The following is a 17,151-nucleotide window of genomic DNA, read 5'->3' on the forward strand; positions in this document are numbered from 1 at the left end:
TGACTGGCCCAGCCCCGCCAGCTCACTTTGTCCTTGCTTCCTCCTCCTCTGTGGCTTCTTAGGGCTTTCCATGCCACAAGAGCCAGCCAGGCACTTGCCTGAATGAGACCCACTGCTGCCAAGGACAGTTTCTCCCATAAATTCAGACTTTTAGCAGCGCTTACTACAGCTATTGAATTCACTTATTGTAATATCACGCCTCCCATTAAGATTTCAATCAGTGCTTCAACTGGAAAGCCTTACTCTCCAAGAGTTATAAACCTGCCTCTATAAAGTTGATTATTTAGCATCAATTACCCTTTAGTTATTATTTAGCATCAATTAGCATCCAGCTTCTTGGCTCCCAGCTGCGTTTCCTTCTTGCTTACCTGATCTCTGTTTGCAAAAGCTGATGTAAATTGGTTTGGCAAGTCTGTTTAATTCCAGGGATAAACAATTCCTGACTTAAGAGGCATGTGCGGAAAGTGATGGAGTGAAATTATCCAAAGTTACCTCACTACTACATTAAAAAATTAAACCTACTCCAGATATCTTTTTTCTCCCTCTTAAATATTAATATTTTTTTACCTAGGAATGCTATTAAAAAATTTCACCATTCCCACTGGCTTAAAACCTTGAATATTTTTTGGAATGGTGCACAGCGCTGGAGGGGAAGGCAGTCTCAGGAGGTTAAAACCTTTCAGAATACATCCCAGCACCTCAGTGCCAACAACCGGTACCACTGCAATGACCTGGGCAGCATGTGTTGGCATGATTTATGTAGCAGCCTGAAAAGAATCTGTGGTGTTTGTTTATTACCGCAGCATGACTGATGGGCTCCTAAGTGCACGGGGACACAATCAGCTGAGCTGTGACGGCTGCGGGGTTGATAAGCTGGGAGTTACAGCCATTACAGCACGTCAGTCCACTCAACTGCAGAAGTCCTCAGGGTAGTCGTGACCTGGGGGAAACCACAGTGAGACAAAACCCACTGCTGACAGGGTCACTGTTGGACCATCTCTCCTGCACGGTCACACTGCCACCCACCTTGGACTTGGCAGCGCTGGGGTAAAGGTGGGACCTGATGGTCTTAAAGGCCTTTTCCAACCTGGTGGATTCTGTGATTCTCTGGCCCTCCTTGGTAAAGAATACACACCATTCAACCCAAAGAGCAATTCCTTGTTCTGTTCTCATCCTCGCCTCTTCCAAATGTTAAAAGATGGCTACCAGCATGACTCAAACCACAGAGCAGGAAAGGCTACTCAAGCATTGTCTTCCAACAGTCAGCAGCTTTGTGACAGGCAAATGAGTAGACAGAGGCACCAGGTACCCCAGAAACACATCCTTCACTGGGAGCCCCTGGAACAACCTCAGCCCCTTCCTGGAAAAAAGACTCCAGGCTTATACAATCATAGAATCTCAGCCTGGTTTGGGTTGGAAAGGACCTTAAAGCTCATCCAGCTCCAACACCTGCCACGGGCAGGGACACCTCACACTAGAGCAGCTTGCTCCAAGCCCCTGTGTCCAACCTGTACTTGAGCACTGCCAGGGATGGGGCAGCCACAGCTTCTCTGGGCACCCTGTGCCAGCGCCTCAGCACCCTCACAGGGAAGAGCTTCTGCCTTAGATCTAACCTGAACTTGCCCTGTTTCAGTCTGAACCCATCACCCCTTGATGAAGAGCCCCTCTCTAGCATGCCTCCAGCATTATGTTTATGTACAACATGTAAATAAACACCTAAATCCAGTGAAGGCTTAGACATAACAACACAAACAAGAAAGCAATCGAGTATGAAAGAAATTGTATTTATCTTTTATTTTTTTCTTACAAAAATAAACATTTTGAGAAACAAAAGCACCTTTTTTTTTCCCCTCCTGACTGTACAATCTACAAAACAGTATGACATTGGTCACTTCAGCATTTATTGCTTTCACTGAAAGCAAATTCTCTAGACACACCATGCCTGTAAAACGCATTTATATAGAGTTAAGGCTAGCATTCATTCGGCATTATTAAGGTCATTTTCCTTCCTTCATTCTAAGAATTAGCAAGCGGTGCCTTAGAAAACCAAGGATTTGATGATAAAAAAGTATGAGTAACTGCAAGGTAGTCATTCAGCCAGTCCTGTTCCACCAGCTGGACTGCTCTGCCCAAGATGTGGCTTCCTGAACAACTCAAACTCCCTTCAACAAAAGTCTTAAGCACAGGCTTAATTGTAAGCATATGCTTTGGGCTATCCCTATTCAGTAAAGCACTGGGGTAAGCCCCTACCTTTTCAGTGGGACTATTCATATGCTGATGTGATTTGCTAGACCCACAAAACGACTCTTTTAAATCAGAAATGAAACTTTATGATAACATTGGAAGCAAAGATGAAAATTAGCTACAGTCTTGCAACTCTAAACAGAACCAATTCCTTCCTTTTGACCAAGAGGCAGGCACTGCATATCTGATGGCTGTTAACACAAATGCTGATTGTCTTCAGTAACCTTTGCTGTTCAGCTTATAAACTGATACGTTTCAGTTACTCCATTGTGATTTTATGTGCCCAAGTAAGCATCAGCGTGGAGGATACAGACTTCCCATAGAAATGAACAACTCTGGTCCCTGTACACACACGTACAGGTCAGAAACGTCACACTGCCCTTGGTCAGAAAAGGCAGAGCTGCCAGCCGATTCAGAACCCAAACGATTCCCTAACAGTGTATCATATTTTGTATTCTGCTTTGTTTAAAAAAAATAGAAATAAAAATAAAAATCACATTTTCAAAACGTTGTTCTATTGCACATTCATCCTGGTCATGCAGGTTATTTCTTTAAAGTTCTCTTTAGCACTCTATAGATTAGAATGAGTAATAGTGCAATTATTCCTCTGGCCACAGCCACCTTCTACCTAACAGCTGCCTATATTTATACACAAACAGCTCTTATCACTCACAGGGCAGACGGAGCCACTTTAGGTGTAGTCTGTCACCTTCACATACGTTATCTTGTCAGGATCAGGCATGATATGGTTTGAGGCCATCTTGAAGAAGACAAGCTGCCGACCTGCACCCGGTAGGAAAGGGGGAGAAAGGAAAAGAAGTAATTTAGAAGGGATGAGCAAAATGCTGCCTACCCTAAAATACTGCAATTTCACATTCTTCTTCAACCTATGCATTCCTCAGGCAGCCCAAGACTGAACTGTCCCTCAACTTCCAATGGTATAAACCTGAAATGCTTTCATCTAAAAGGACACCAGATCTCCCCTGGTTTCACTACATTTATTATGATCAACACATGGCTGCACGCAGCTAACAGTAAATGAAGATTTTAACACACATGTCACACGATCTTAAAACATTATTTAAAGACTATCCCACTGACAAAACCAGGCTTGAGTTCAGGCTTTAGGAAGGATTCCATTTCATTGTACAGGAGCAGAACCACCTCTGCGTACTTGAATCCTTGCAAAACTGGTCAGTGCAACGCATGCTGAACACAACTTGCTCCAAGTACTGATCGCTTTGTAACTCTGGGTTTTAAACCAGCTAGAACAAGGTTTCTGCTCCTGGAACGCAAACACCAACAAGTAGTAACAGCCTGGATGGTGTAAGGTACCTCCCATATACACACCAGCGGCCAGTGGGGGCTGAATGCAGTGAGGTTTCGCCCTCCAGTATGTGTGGGAAGCATAGCACAGTTCTTGTACCTTGTATCAGAGATAACTTTCCAGGTCAGTTCAACCTCTGCCTTTCCTCTCTCTAACTGCGGGAAAATCAAACGCCCTCTCTAGAGGGCTCCCATAACACTGCTTTCTTCAGATGCTTCACACTGCTTTTGCATCAGATGGGATGCCTTACCTGAGCAAATTCCCATGCTGCGTTCCAGAGGCCCAAGCACTCATGCATCAGGAGCAGCACGGTAAAGGGAACGGTAAGCAAGACCAAGACTGCCATGTCTCATTTGCTCTTGATATTGTAACCTGAGGCAGGAGCTGCTCTAAACTTCCTACGGATTTCCCTGTGCCATAATAATAATTTTTTCAGTATATTAATTAACTTCAGTAGTCTGGCTACAGACAGTCTGACATGATGGTCTAGTAGCCACCGGTTAGCCACAGGTAGGTTAGTCTTTTTTAGGTTCCATGGAAGTCTCTGGTCACACCTCCCAGAATCACACACTAATGCAGAAAGCCATAGCAGCACCTAAACTAAACCACTCTGAAACGTACGAACTGTCTGAAGTTTCTACTTGTTTGTGGTGCTTTCAGAGCTGGGGACCTACCAGGCACATGTATAAGCCTGCCTGTGATGTGTATTTATGCTGCTTAGCTAAGCACAACTAAGGCACCCAACTGCACACAGGGCAGAGTTTGACATTAAGGTTAAGACATGCAGTGATTGCAGATGTACAGACAGAAAGCCAAGCCTAAACAACTTGCTACACTACAGTCTGCGGCAGAGCAAGGACTTCAATCATCCTTCCCAAGGCATCAGCCACCCTTCCTCCCAAAGCCAGGAGCAGGGGAGCTGACCTGGCCCTAGCAGAAAACAGCAGGGAAACAGCCCTGTGCTGTGGAGGCAACATTCCTCTTTTCAGCAAGTGTGTTCTGTTAGACAAGAAAATGAGCTGTGGTAGCAAATGGCATTTTCCTCTGGAAGCTCTGTTTCTACCTGGCTTAAAACCCTCCCTTCCCACTGTCCTTTAGCCAAAGCCCTACTGCGAGAAGCACGGCATTCCCACCGGAGGCAGGGAATCTCTGACACCAGCCAGGAAGCCCCAGCTAGATGCACAGGAGAACCTGTTTGGTGTTTTGTCAAACTGCACCAGCCACATGAATTGGAAAGGTTAATTTAAACCCAGGTGTTGGTCCATGTCCTGCACGTCTAACTGCGCAAACAGGCCACAGGCTTTTGGTGGTGCTTCTGATGCTGTGTTTTACAATAAAGCCTCAGAGCCCATGGTTTGGAGACCTGTGGCTCATGTGTTGTAGCCCTCTCTGGTGCCAATGCCTCTGAGTCTGTCCACAGGTTCCTCCTCCCATGAGAGCAGGCAAGGAGAATCCCCATCAAAACCAAAACTGCCTCATCTGGAGCATGAGAAACTACCCCACTTCTATCCCAGAACTCCCCCCAGACTGTATTAAAACACTTACAACATCCAGGCTGTGTGACTGAGCTGCTGTTTCTGCTCCACAGCATCCATGACCTACCTGTCCAAGTTGTCTGGTTGGTAAGGACAAAAGCTTTGCACTGGGAGTAGCTATCACAGATCTCAATGGCTTCATTGACGTCGAACACAGAGAGGAGACAGCCCTTATGATGGTACGACGGCCAGCATCTGTAGTTCTCATCGGGAATAACAGCTTCAGGCACCCGTCTGTACTCTGCAAATAACCAGAGCAAAGCAATCGTTTTGAGAGCTCCACCAAACTGCTTGTTTTTAAAAGGCAAAGCTTATTATAACAGCTTAGAAGCAGGCTATGTGATGGAAAAGGTGACGGGCTGGACTTCCAGCCCTGGTTTACTCCCAGATGTGTTTACAGCTCTGCGCCTTACTTTCCTTTTCCTTTCCTCCTTTCTTCTTCTCACCTTTTCCTCCAGAAAGTGTCTGCAAATAAACAGCCTGTGCACAAAACCCTATCCCCTTCCCCACTGTGTAGGCAAGGCTCTGGTTTTATTAGGAGTTTTACAGGAAGAATGTCCCATTGAATAAACAGCATCCACTTGAATGAACCGACTCACTGTCCTACTTCTTCACAGTGAGCAGGATTGTCGGGGTGAGACCTGACCAGGCGTTCCCAGCCCTCCCTCTCCTTCAGAAGAGCGCGCTATTTTCCTCAGGCTCCTTTAGATGGAAGAAAAGACAGGCTTTTAATTAAGCAAACGTTTTTTGCTTGCTCAGATCCACACAAAGGGGCAGTCGCTCGATGGGCCTCCAAAGAGAAGGGGGAGAAAAGCAAGCAGTGGGAGCATGTCAGCATGGTCCTTGCCCCGCGCCTCCGCGCTGCCCTGCCCGTTACTCCTCTCCCTTGGCTGCCGTTCAGTCTCACTTGCCTTTATGAGCTGCGTCTTGTTCTCTGTTTGCAGCTCCTCTCACTTTCCCAGCCGCTGACGGGGTTTCTCTAATGAATGCATCAGCAAATCCAGCTCATCGCTTATAAACATTTCTGTTTATCACCCAGGTGCACAGATTGATGGTTCCCTCTCGTCTCTCCCCTTTCATCCCCCGACCCTATTCAAAAAACTTCAGACTCTTTATTTTTTCTAATTGTATCTATTATGGAAACCAGAGCTGCCCGCCCTGACTCACAGCCTATTCTCAAGTCGCTTCGGTTGAGGCATTCTCTGCCTGATGCTGCAGATTCAGCCCGCTAGCATTTCATACAGCACATTGTACGAACATCACCGTGTCATAGGCAAGCGTGTCTTCTACTCTAAAGTGCCAGTATTTCAAGTGGGAAAAGAAGTACACCTCCAGAAGTGCTCATTCACACCACACAGTCTGAAACAGTGGGAAACAAACGCAGTAAATACATTCTATTTTAAGTTCATTAAAAATATCATGAGGAACATTCCGAAGCAGCAAAATCAGAGCTGCTCATGCCCCACTTAAATCAAAGGCAAGGGAGTTTCCATTAATTCAGAAATGGCAGATTTATGCACATGAAGGGAAAAAAACCCCGCAGTTCCCCATTACTAATGGTCATCTCTCCATCAATGAATGTATGTGCATCCCTTCCCAGGGCACTGCTGGAGTCACCATCCCTGCAAGGGTTCACACACCGTATGGCCCTCAGTGCCATGGGTTAGTGGTGGCTTTGGCAATGCTGAGGAATGGTTGGACTTGATGAGCTTAAAGGACTTTGCCAACCTCATTGATTTTATGATTATTCTGAAGAAAAGCTGGAGCCTAAAACAAACTGTTACTGGCTGGATAGATAAAAGTCCCTTTTTTCCAATTTCCATATCATCTGTACCGTGTAGCAGTAATCGAATGGAACTGAATTATATTCTCTTCTCTCTCTATGGTAACTGCTGAGTATTGATTTGTACCTTGAGCCAACGTCACTAAAATAATGAGCACAAATTACTCATATTGATACATTAATAGTGGCACCATGTGTTTGTATCAGTGTACAAGCCACAGACTGGATGTAAAACAGGACTACCCACAACTTCCCATGGCTGCCGTCGTTCCCCCTAACACTTTACTGTGCCAGACCCCACACCACAGACAATGATCACAGAAGGATGGCCCTTGAACACCAGCAGAAGATGAAGCATCTGCCTGGCTCTCTGCATGAGCAGGGAGCACGTCCTAGCCCTTTCCAAGAATACCCTTGGAGCACGCCAGGCTCTGTGCCAGGGCTGGGAGGGAGCTGCAGCATCCCTCAGCACACCATCAGAGGAGCCTCATGTCATGCCTTTTTCTCCATGCAAGGCAGAACCACATCTAGAAGAGCCTTACTTTGAATCATTATTCAACGTTTAGAATGTCCTGCTCACAGATACACCTCTCAATACACCTGTAGATATGCCTCTCAATACGCTCCTCAGCACCGCTTCCAGTACAGCTGTCAGGGGTTAGGTTCTCACTGACGTAAACAGATCTAAAAAGAGCAGCAGTGATTTATGGGACACAAGGCTCTGTCAGACGCAGGAGTTAAAGTTCTCCCTCTCCATTGACTTTTTCAAGGTAACCGAGCCTGGTAAATCATTTGGGCAGCTTGGGACACGTTAATCGACAGGGTTGGATCAGGAATAACTGCAGTGGTGATAACAAGCTCCTGGCTTGTTGGTGCAAGGGAGGATGGAAACCTCCACGCTGGTGCTTAGGGTGGTCTCACACACAGCAGAGCCCTGTGACTGTCCCTGCCCACTCCCTGCCAGTATCTACATGAGAGAAACCATCACCATCTGCACCATCTGCAATGACTCCTGGGAACAGGGCAGTGTAACAGGCACGCTGCAGCACAACCCACATGCAAAGAACATTTTCCCTGGCTGGGAGATCAGCAAGTGCCACACAGGTGAAAACAAAGCCCCTGGAGCCTAAGTGAGAGCAGAGATTTACACAGGCAGCTCCTGGCAGCACTCCTGAGCAGGCAAAGACCACAGTGTGCCTGCAGTTTGGGGATCTATGCTGCATGCAGGGAGAGGAGTGGGATGCAGGGAGGAGGGAAGGCAGCCCCTCTCCCTGCTTGCATGGCAGCCAGCAGGGGTAGCTGCCTGGGAGTGCCTTCCCCTAGGAGCATCCACATGGGAAGGTGGCTGCAAGGAGCAAAGAATGGAACACACAATGGCCCTGCACCCTAACTCATGCTCCCAAACCTGCCAGACACTCCTGCTGCCCCTGGAAGCCAACACGGGATCTCCTCTTAAACTATCAGGAGAGGCACAAGGATGCTCAGGGGCTGCAGCACCTCCAATATGGAGACAGGCTGAGAACATTGGGGCTGTTCAGCCTGGAGAAGAGAAGCTGCGTGGAGACCTGAGAGCAGCTTCCAGTGTCTGAAGGGTGCTACAAGGATGCTGGAGAGGGACTCTTCATCAGAAACTGCAGTCATAGGACAAGGGGTGATGGGTTCAGACTGAAACAGGGCAAGTTCAGGTTAGATCTAAGGCAGAAGCTCTTCCCTGTGAGGGTGCCGAGGCACTGGCACAGGGTGCCCAGAGAAGCTGTGGCCACCCCATCCCTGGCAGTGCTCAAGGCCAGGTTGGACACAGGGGCTTAGAGCAAGCTGCTCCAATGGAAGGAGTCCCTGCCCATGGCAGGGGTTGGAGCTGGATGAGCTTGAGCCCATTCTATGATTCTATAATAACAGTCAGAACTGAGCAGACACTGACTGCAACACCAACCAAGCACCGGTCTGAGGAAAGTGCATTTCTTTCCACAACTCCCTTTATCTTGAGCAGAGCAAGGAACAGAGCCCCTGGAATCTCTTATTTACACAGCGACAAATTTGGGAGCTGACCTCTTAGCCCTTATTTGTATGAGCTGTGAAGAAATGCACACCTCGCAGACGAACTGTAAGGACACCTGAGGGCTCCTCCAGCAAGAAGTGCCCTGGCAATGACATTAGCCCCAGCCTGCACGAGAATCAGGCTTCCCTTACGCCCCTAAATGATCCTCTTGGTCACTACAGTGCAGTAACTCGTTCAATTAAGCGATACTGCACTGGTTTAAAGGCAGCTCCAGCTCAGGTTTTTGTCCTGCCAAGGCCTGAAACGTTGCTTAAATGGAGTCAATGGAATTTGAAGGCTCACGGCAGTAAATCACATCATAAAAAGGTCAAAGTTCTGCTCGATTTCCAGACTAATGGTGTTTAAAACCAATAAATACTTGCCTAATACTATAAATGCAGCTGTAAATTTACACTTTTGCGTACATACACGTAAGCTGACACAGAGTGCATAAAATCTACCCAGGTAATGGCAAGGAACAGATCAGAGAAATGCCCGACACTCCTCCTGGCATCGCAACAGAAAAAGAATCCTTTTCTCCATCTCCTGCTTTAGTGAGGATTGGAGCAAATAAAAGCAATACAGTTAAGCCTGATCTTGATGCCACAATGGAGCAAATAAAAGCAATACAGTTAAGCCTGATCTTGATGCCACAATGGAGCAAATAAAAGCAATACAGTTAAGCCTGATCTTGATGCCACAACAGATTTACTGCAGAATAACACACAAGAGCCAATTCCCTGCTCACGGTTATACAACTAAACCCTGCTAGGGAACAGTCTCCCTGCCCTGTAAACATCACGAAGCTTTAAAACATCGTGCTGAATCTGGGCAATGCTCAAAAGTTTGGGGTTGGGGTATTTTTCACAGATTTCTAGTATGTTTTACAAGTTTTGCTTTGGGCAATTAAAACACTGTTTTGTCCTGGCCTAAACCTTCCACCGAAAATCACCTGCATTGTCCCAAAGCCGACTACAATCCCTCAACAGACACTCATTTTCACTGTGCTAGACTGAGTCATATAAATAACTCCACAAGTATATAATAAACTATGTGAAACTGCCTGTGGTTTCCCCCTTTTAGCTTGCTTGGATCACCCTAAATCTGACTTTAATCAGGCCTAATGACCGTTTATTTCAGCCACAGCAGCCAGATTGCAGTTTTACTACCAACTACAGCTACTCATTGGAGATTTGCCCAGTTCTTTTTTCTAGTTATCACCTGCCAATACACCATGGGTCAACGACACAGGGGCGGTAACGTTCATCCTTGAGAGAGAAATCACATTGCTCCTTTTCCTCCCTCCTCCTTTCCTCCACTCTCGAGGGGAACACTGGCAGCTGACTCTGGAATTGCTTTTAATTGCTTTGCTTACAAGTAAGTCGAAAGAGCCTGATCTTGCCAATCTCGGCAAGAAGTGGTATTGAGCAGCGTTTTGCTTTACAGTCCCCACCAATTCCCAGGATGCTTATGGAAAACAGAATGGGAGCCTAAAAGGACAATAATACACTTCTGGTTTCAGCGTGCTTCATTTTTTCAGGCTGACATTTCCCTCGTGCTCCAATACCTCACATTTAAACACAACGAGCCTCAAAGCACACAGTTGTGCTACGGAAAGCTATTTTTTGGGATGGCTGAGACAAGGACATGCTAGGCCTATCCCACGTGTCTCTGCTTTCAATCATTTCTGACGAATCCCAACTGTTTGGAAGGGCAGGCAAGGCCTGGCAGGACGCGGGTTTGCCGTCAGACTGGGAGATAGCCCTGCTCCTCTGGTGAGTATTCCCATCCTGTGGCTGTTTCCCGCATGCAGGCTGGAAGCAAAGGAAGGCTCGCCTCTTTTCACATGCTTCTATTGTGCTTACAGTAGAGCCATATTTAAATCGGTATGCAGGCTGTCACCGAAACACAAATAAATAAGGGGAAGAACGACATGTTCCCTTGCGTTTTACTCCCATTAACATGACACAGCTGGAGCGGTTTTCCTGCCGCATCCCGGGTCTGCTCCCTGGGCTGCAGGGCTGCTCTGCACCCCCAGCTACCTCTGCAGTCCGCACCAAGCTCCTGAAGGCGCCCAGCTCAAATCAGTGCCACGGATGTTTGTACGGTGCATCTGGCCTGCTTACTCATCAAAACAACGATACTGCAATGATGGATGAGCCTGTGTAGAGTCACCTGCGCAGGGTATTTAAGCTGACAGACATGATTTGTAAGAGACACTCATGACTTCTTCAGTGCTCTCCAGAGGAGCTGAGGACCTAACCCATCAGCAGAAGGCATTTTGCTGTACGCTGCCAAAGTGAGACCTGGAGAAGCTTAGCAGCAGCAGAACAGGCTGCTCAGCGAACAGGGCAATGGTTTGCACTACAGCAGGGATACATGTGAGCAACAACCATGGGTCACTGCACACCCCACCATATTCCCAGTGCTGCACGGGTGCAAAGGTCCTGTGCTCCTGCTGATGCAAATGAACGTCTGCACAAGGCAGGGCATGGAGGGAGACATTCTGCCCATGCTTGCAACCTTTTTCCCCCTCCGCTGGCCACAAAGCAGCCGTGATGTCTCTATGGAAGAAACACCAAATGCACAAGTGCTGGATAAAGCAGGAATCTGGGCTTGAAAGGATGGGACTGCACTATATTCCAAGCTGAGCCTTCAGCTGCATACTTCCAGCCTTCACACTGTGGCCTGCAGCAGGCTATACAAGCTGCCTCAAACAATACTGCAGCAACCCCACACATACACATGAGCACAAACACCACCACTCCCCATCCCCATTTCAATCAGTCTTGGGTGGATTGCTATGCGGTAGCCTGGAGTGAGCCACGGGGCCCACAGGGTGCCTTTTCCCTCTGTAAATGTGATCATACTCACAAAGCTGCTTGGGCTCCTTGCCTTTAGAAGATGGAATACTTGGAAAGGAAAGCACCAGAGGGAAGAAAACCAGCTCCATACGTCTCCAGTGCTTCAGATTCAGAAGATTCCAGGGGGAACGGTTGGACTTGATGATCTTGGAAGTCTTTTCCAACCTAAATGATTCTATGATTTAGGATTTCCTAAGCAGGTTGCTATAGTGACCCTGCAGAATATTTTCTTCAACACACTGTTGTACTGTAAATATTTACGTACAGCCTAATCCTGCCAAATTGTTTGAAGACAAAGGAAAACACAGCGTGTCTTTGCTTTATGTCCAACCTTCCAGCTATTTTAGCATCGAGAACAAACTCTCAACTAACAGCAGCAGCTAACGACGCCTTTCTCTGGGCTTGCACGCCCTCAGGCCTAATAATGGGTCATCTATTAGCTTTAATGAATAACAAAGCTATCCGATTTACTGGTGTTAGCTGATTTCACGCATTTCTGAGTAAATTCGGAGGTAACTGAAAGGCTGGGGCTTAGCTCAGGGGCCAGACACCCAGTTGGTACAAATCAGTGTCACTTAATAGAAGTAATAAAAATGTTGATACTGGGGCAGGACTTTACAGATGAACAGATTTCTTTTATAGTCTTCTTAATCTCAAGACTTAATGGAATGATTTAATCTTTTTAAGATAACATATGTCACAAGAAATACATGGGTTTAATCCACATTCTTCTGGATTCCAGCAAGACAGACCAACAGTCAACGGAATATAAAAGTATTTGTTCATGGTGTTGTTTTAAACACTGTAATGTTCCTAGCTCAACGTTAACAGTAGTATGATTTATGATTACAGAACACATACATAGCTATCGAATGTCTCCCGTGCCTCTACTCTGTTTCTAAGATACTAAAGCAAAGTCCAGAGCATAACATAATTTACAGCACTATAAAATCTTTTACAACTGAAGCACAGTGAAAGCTTAATATCCAAGACCTTTTGTAATATGACTATGTCATCTTGTTAAACTTTATTTACGGGAACACTAGGGTTGACAAGAACATTCTTCATGTCACTTCCTTAACGATTATCAGTATCACCTTTCTCACTTCGTGGTGCTCATAGGACGAGGGCTCCCTTTCAAAAACATTGGTTCACACAGATAACAGACTTGTATCCTCAGTTAATGTTTTCATTACGGCCTTAGATCGCATGCCCAAGATCGTGAGCTCTTCTTTCCTAGCACAAATTCACAATGCTCTATCCGAAACGACAGATTCAGACCTAAGCCAAGCTCTGAAGCACCATTACACGAACCTTCAGTGGGGTTTTTTTTCCCCCCAAAAATCTAAACCAAAACAAAATCTTGCAGTTCTTGGATCTGAATTCTCCTTCAGTTCCGCTTTTAGGATTTCAAAAGAGGTTATACACCAGAAAGGCTTTATTTTGTCAAAACCCTTTACATGCCGGAGGAGACTGACTGGCACTGTTAATTCTTGTCATTTCTACTGTTTGGGAGACTGAGAAATCCTGGGAGCCAGACACTTTGGGAGGTTTCCATTATCTGGAGCACAATCAAGTTGACCTTATGCCAGCCTGATCTTGGCACACCCCCATACGAATGCAAAGCTCTGATTAACTCCGGTGTGGCTTAAAAACCAAACCATCCTCTCTGGTTTTACCTTAGCCTAGCACCCTAGGGTTGGAAAAGTCTCCTTGAACTTTCATTTTGATGTAGAACAAGGAAGAAAAGGTTTAAAAAAACCTAAAAATCTTACAATTTTAAAACCACTTGTGCACCAGTCCCTTCCAGCAGCACTGTGTCCCATCCCCCCCCCCCACTCCTGCAACTTCATTGTACCACAGGAGAACTTCTTATTCAAGAATCTCTGGATAATTTATAATTAATAGTTTATAACCCCATCATCTCTGGACTGAGAACATTAAAAACTAATCCTGGTGTGGTATTACCAGTCAAATACCAGTTTAGGAAGGAATATGTTTGGAATAAAAGGGATACGAACAGGTAGGTAGGCACATTTTCACCCTCACAAAATGACTTCTTCATACTTTTCTGGCACGGAAAGGGAGCCTTAAAATAGAAATAAATTACAACCCCTTTTCTGTTTGGTTAAAGTCGCCTTAGAACAAACGAGAAACAGGCCTGCATATCTTACAGGCATGGCAGCTAAGTCTGAAAACACATCTCAATCTAAGCGTAATTTCCACTAAGTTATCTGATTCCTCAGGCTTGCTATTAGTTGAGAACATTTTCCTATCAAGAAATTTGGTACCACACTCATGGTCTTTAATGCAGACTGGCCAAATACGTTACACAAAACACCTACGGACTCTCAACATCTCTGCTCATGCTGTGGAGTGCCTAAAACCATGAGCAGTGTCCTGCAAATAAAAAGGGCTCCTTGCACAGAAGGGTGTTACTAACCATGAACACAGGTAGCAGGTTCTGTGCTGTATTAGCCAGGGCTCTACAGAATTAAACTAACATCAAAATGTGTAATTATTACAGTGGCCAAATACACACGGAGCCCTGCTCGGTATTAACAGAAACCTGCACTGTTACATTTCCTACCACTGTCCTAAGCTTCTCTCCCTGAGATTCCTTATAAACATGACAAGCCTCTCAAAACTTCATCTTGTCCTGATAGGGCAGCTCAATCTGGAATCAACCAGCACCACAGAAAAGCTTCAGCCCTCCTGGCACTTCCTCAACAAAGGACGTGTTTGTACTATTGATCGTACTGCTGAAAATCATTCTGCTGCGTTGACAGGCATCACTCAGCGCAGATTGTGATGAAAAGCTGAAAATTAGAACGTTAAATGAACACCTGCAACAATTTTCCTGCCAATTTTACAACAAAATAAATATGGAATTATTCTGATAAGTGGGTCAAATTCATCCCTGGTGTCATGGCCCCTTTGAGGTTAGCAGTGCTACGACAGGAATGAATTTGGCTGCTGTGTCTCTTTCGCAGAGCAAATGCTTCAGTGAACTTTTCAAACCGCCTGTGCCAACATTCATCTTCATTTAGAGCCCATCTTTCCCTCCTTACGGAGCTTTTCCAGCAGAGCCATAATTTTCCTATCAACTCGCAGTCAATTACGTTGACAGTTTGACATGAATATTGTGCGTACACAAAAATGATTTGCAAACCAGCTTTCAATTGTTAGACTTAAAAGTCATTTCCATCATCCACGATTGTCTTTGATGTGTATAATTCCCCAAGCTATCCTTCCGGGAAGAATATGCATCCCTTCGCATCACAGCAGTTTGAAGAGCATTCTATATACCTGTGGTGCTGGGGAGACCTTATGGCAAAGATACTGTTCTGCAGCTTTGTTTTCATCCAATTTTTGTTTCTCTTTTTCATTCTATTGCTAGCAAGCACAAATGCCAGTTTTCCAATGTACAGATGCTTACATTACAAGAAATTCCTGTCAGTCCCAGGAAACCCATGGAGGGTTATGGCATCTTGGTTTGATTCCCCCCAACACATGTTTGGGCAGGTTCTGATACACAACAGCAGAGAAGTACAGGGACATGACAAAAAGTGTTTTCCACAAACCTGATTGTGGAGGCAATCATGGAATCAGCCAGGTTGGAGAAGCCCTTTAAGCTCATCCAGTCCAACCGCTCCCCAGCACTGTCAAGGCCACCACTGACCCACGTCCCCAAGTGCCACATCTGTATGTTTTCTGAACACTCACAGGGACGGTGCCGGCAGCCTGTTCCAATGCCTGAGCACCCTCTGGGGCAGGAATTGTTCCTCAGCTCCATCTAAACCTGCCCTGGGGCAGCTTGAGGCCGGTTCCTCTTGTCCCATCCCTGGTTCCTTGGGAGCAGAGCCCAGCCCCTCCTGGCTCCATCCTCCTGTCAGGCAGTTGTAGGCAGCCACCAGGTCCCCCCTGAGCCTTCTCTTCTCCACACTGAACCCCCCAGGTCCCTCAGCCGTTCCCCATCACCCCTGTGCTCCAGGCCCTGCACCAGCTCCATTGCCCTTCTCTGGCCTCACTCCAGCCCCTCAATGTCTCTCTTGTAGTGAGGGGCCCAGAGCTGAACACAGGATTCGAGGTGCAGCCTCACCAGTGCCCAGTGCCCTGGCCCTGCTGCCACACTGATGCCAATATATGCTCCATTAGACTTCCTTATCCCCATTACAGCCTGCTCACACCTATGGATGTCCAGCTACAACATTTATTAGCTTCAGAAGTCACCCACGAAGCAAAAACCAGGCAGCAGATCACCATGTTCATGATTTCCAGGGCCACCAAGCCCCATTTTCTGCACATTTGCCCTTTCAAACCTCAAAATACAGACAGTCTCTGATTTTAAGTTCTGAGAAAGACCACTTTACCAGCTTTCGGTGTGCGGGTCGTGTTCTGCAGGTACTCTCCACTCTTGTACAGCTCCAAGACTCTCTCTAGCTGAGCAGCCGTCTCATCTATGCCCCAGTGAAGTTCTCCTTTAAAAGCACAGAAAACAAATGAGTTAGACCAAGAAGACCCCACACAGGACAAAACAAGGCTGCATTCAAATAAAGCCCTAATCAGAATCGGAGCCCAGCAGTGCCCCGCTCTTTGGCAGCATTGTGATGTGGACCCTGACTTACCTCAAATAGGGTTTCAAACGTGGCATGAGCCAGGCACACTGCAGAAGGTATAAAACAATGCACTGAAAACCCTCAAATCAGATTTACAGGACATACAACTACTCTCGTCCTGTAGGCACTACCTTAGTAAAGATCTATGGTAACATCACCTGCCTCTGACTTCTCAGATATAAAAGCACCACTGGCACCATTGGCAATGGGGAAGTAACCTGCTTTTGTCACTGAAATTCCACTTAGCAGAGACAGGGGTTCCTTTAGATCCCACAAGGAACTGCATTCTGATGCTGTTCACCCCAGTGCTGAGGTGCCAGGAGGAAGCAAATACCTCTGTAAAGCCGAGATAAAGCCTCCAACGGGATTTCTCTGGTATACGGGGCCATTCTTGTCTTTTCTGTATGAGGGAAATAGTCTCCTGGGTAGAAAACCAATCTGGTTCTATTGCAGTGAAAATAAAAGCAGCATCTTTCCCATTGCAAAAGGAAAAGGAAATGCTCCTCATGACCGTGTTTAGTGTGATTACCTGTTGCATTGACTATCTTATCCAGTAATGGTTTCAGTGAGGATGGAGCGCTGTGTGGAAGAAGATACGTGAAAAAGAACCTGCAATGGAAAAGTAACTCATATTGAGAAAGTCAAAACGAGAGATTATAAACATCTGGTAACTACTGAACAATGTCAGGGATACAATTCCTATTGCTTACAAGCCTGTTCAAGGAATGTGATCATATCCTA

At 46.2% G+C, this 17,151-nt stretch overlaps 1 protein-coding gene across 1 annotated transcript in view; it reads right to left on the reverse strand.

The window, feature by feature from the left end:
• Window positions 1-1,763: 1,763 nt before the first annotated feature.
• PKDCC (protein kinase domain containing, cytoplasmic) overlaps window positions 1,764-17,151 on the reverse strand; it is a 34,206-nt gene continuing 18,818 nt past the window's right edge. Inside the window, exons 4-7 of the mRNA XM_061348296.1 lie at window positions 16,940-17,019; window positions 16,165-16,272; window positions 5,174-5,347; window positions 1,764-3,027 (exon numbers count right to left, since the gene is read on the reverse strand). Of these exons, the coding sequence (XP_061204280.1) occupies window positions 2,936-3,027; window positions 5,174-5,347; window positions 16,165-16,272; window positions 16,940-17,019 (454 nt within the window). The 3' untranslated portion in view covers window positions 1,764-2,935. The remainder of the gene's footprint in view (window positions 3,028-5,173; window positions 5,348-16,164; window positions 16,273-16,939; window positions 17,020-17,151) is intronic.

The sequence above is a fragment of the Neopsephotus bourkii genome, unplaced genomic scaffold (genome assembly GCF_033783945.1).
Source record: "Neopsephotus bourkii isolate Nb327-2 ecotype Australia unplaced genomic scaffold, CSIRO-AGI_Nbou_v1 NB_354, whole genome shotgun sequence".
In the NCBI taxonomy this organism is placed as follows: Eukaryota; Metazoa; Chordata; class Aves; order Psittaciformes; family Psittacidae; genus Neopsephotus; species Neopsephotus bourkii.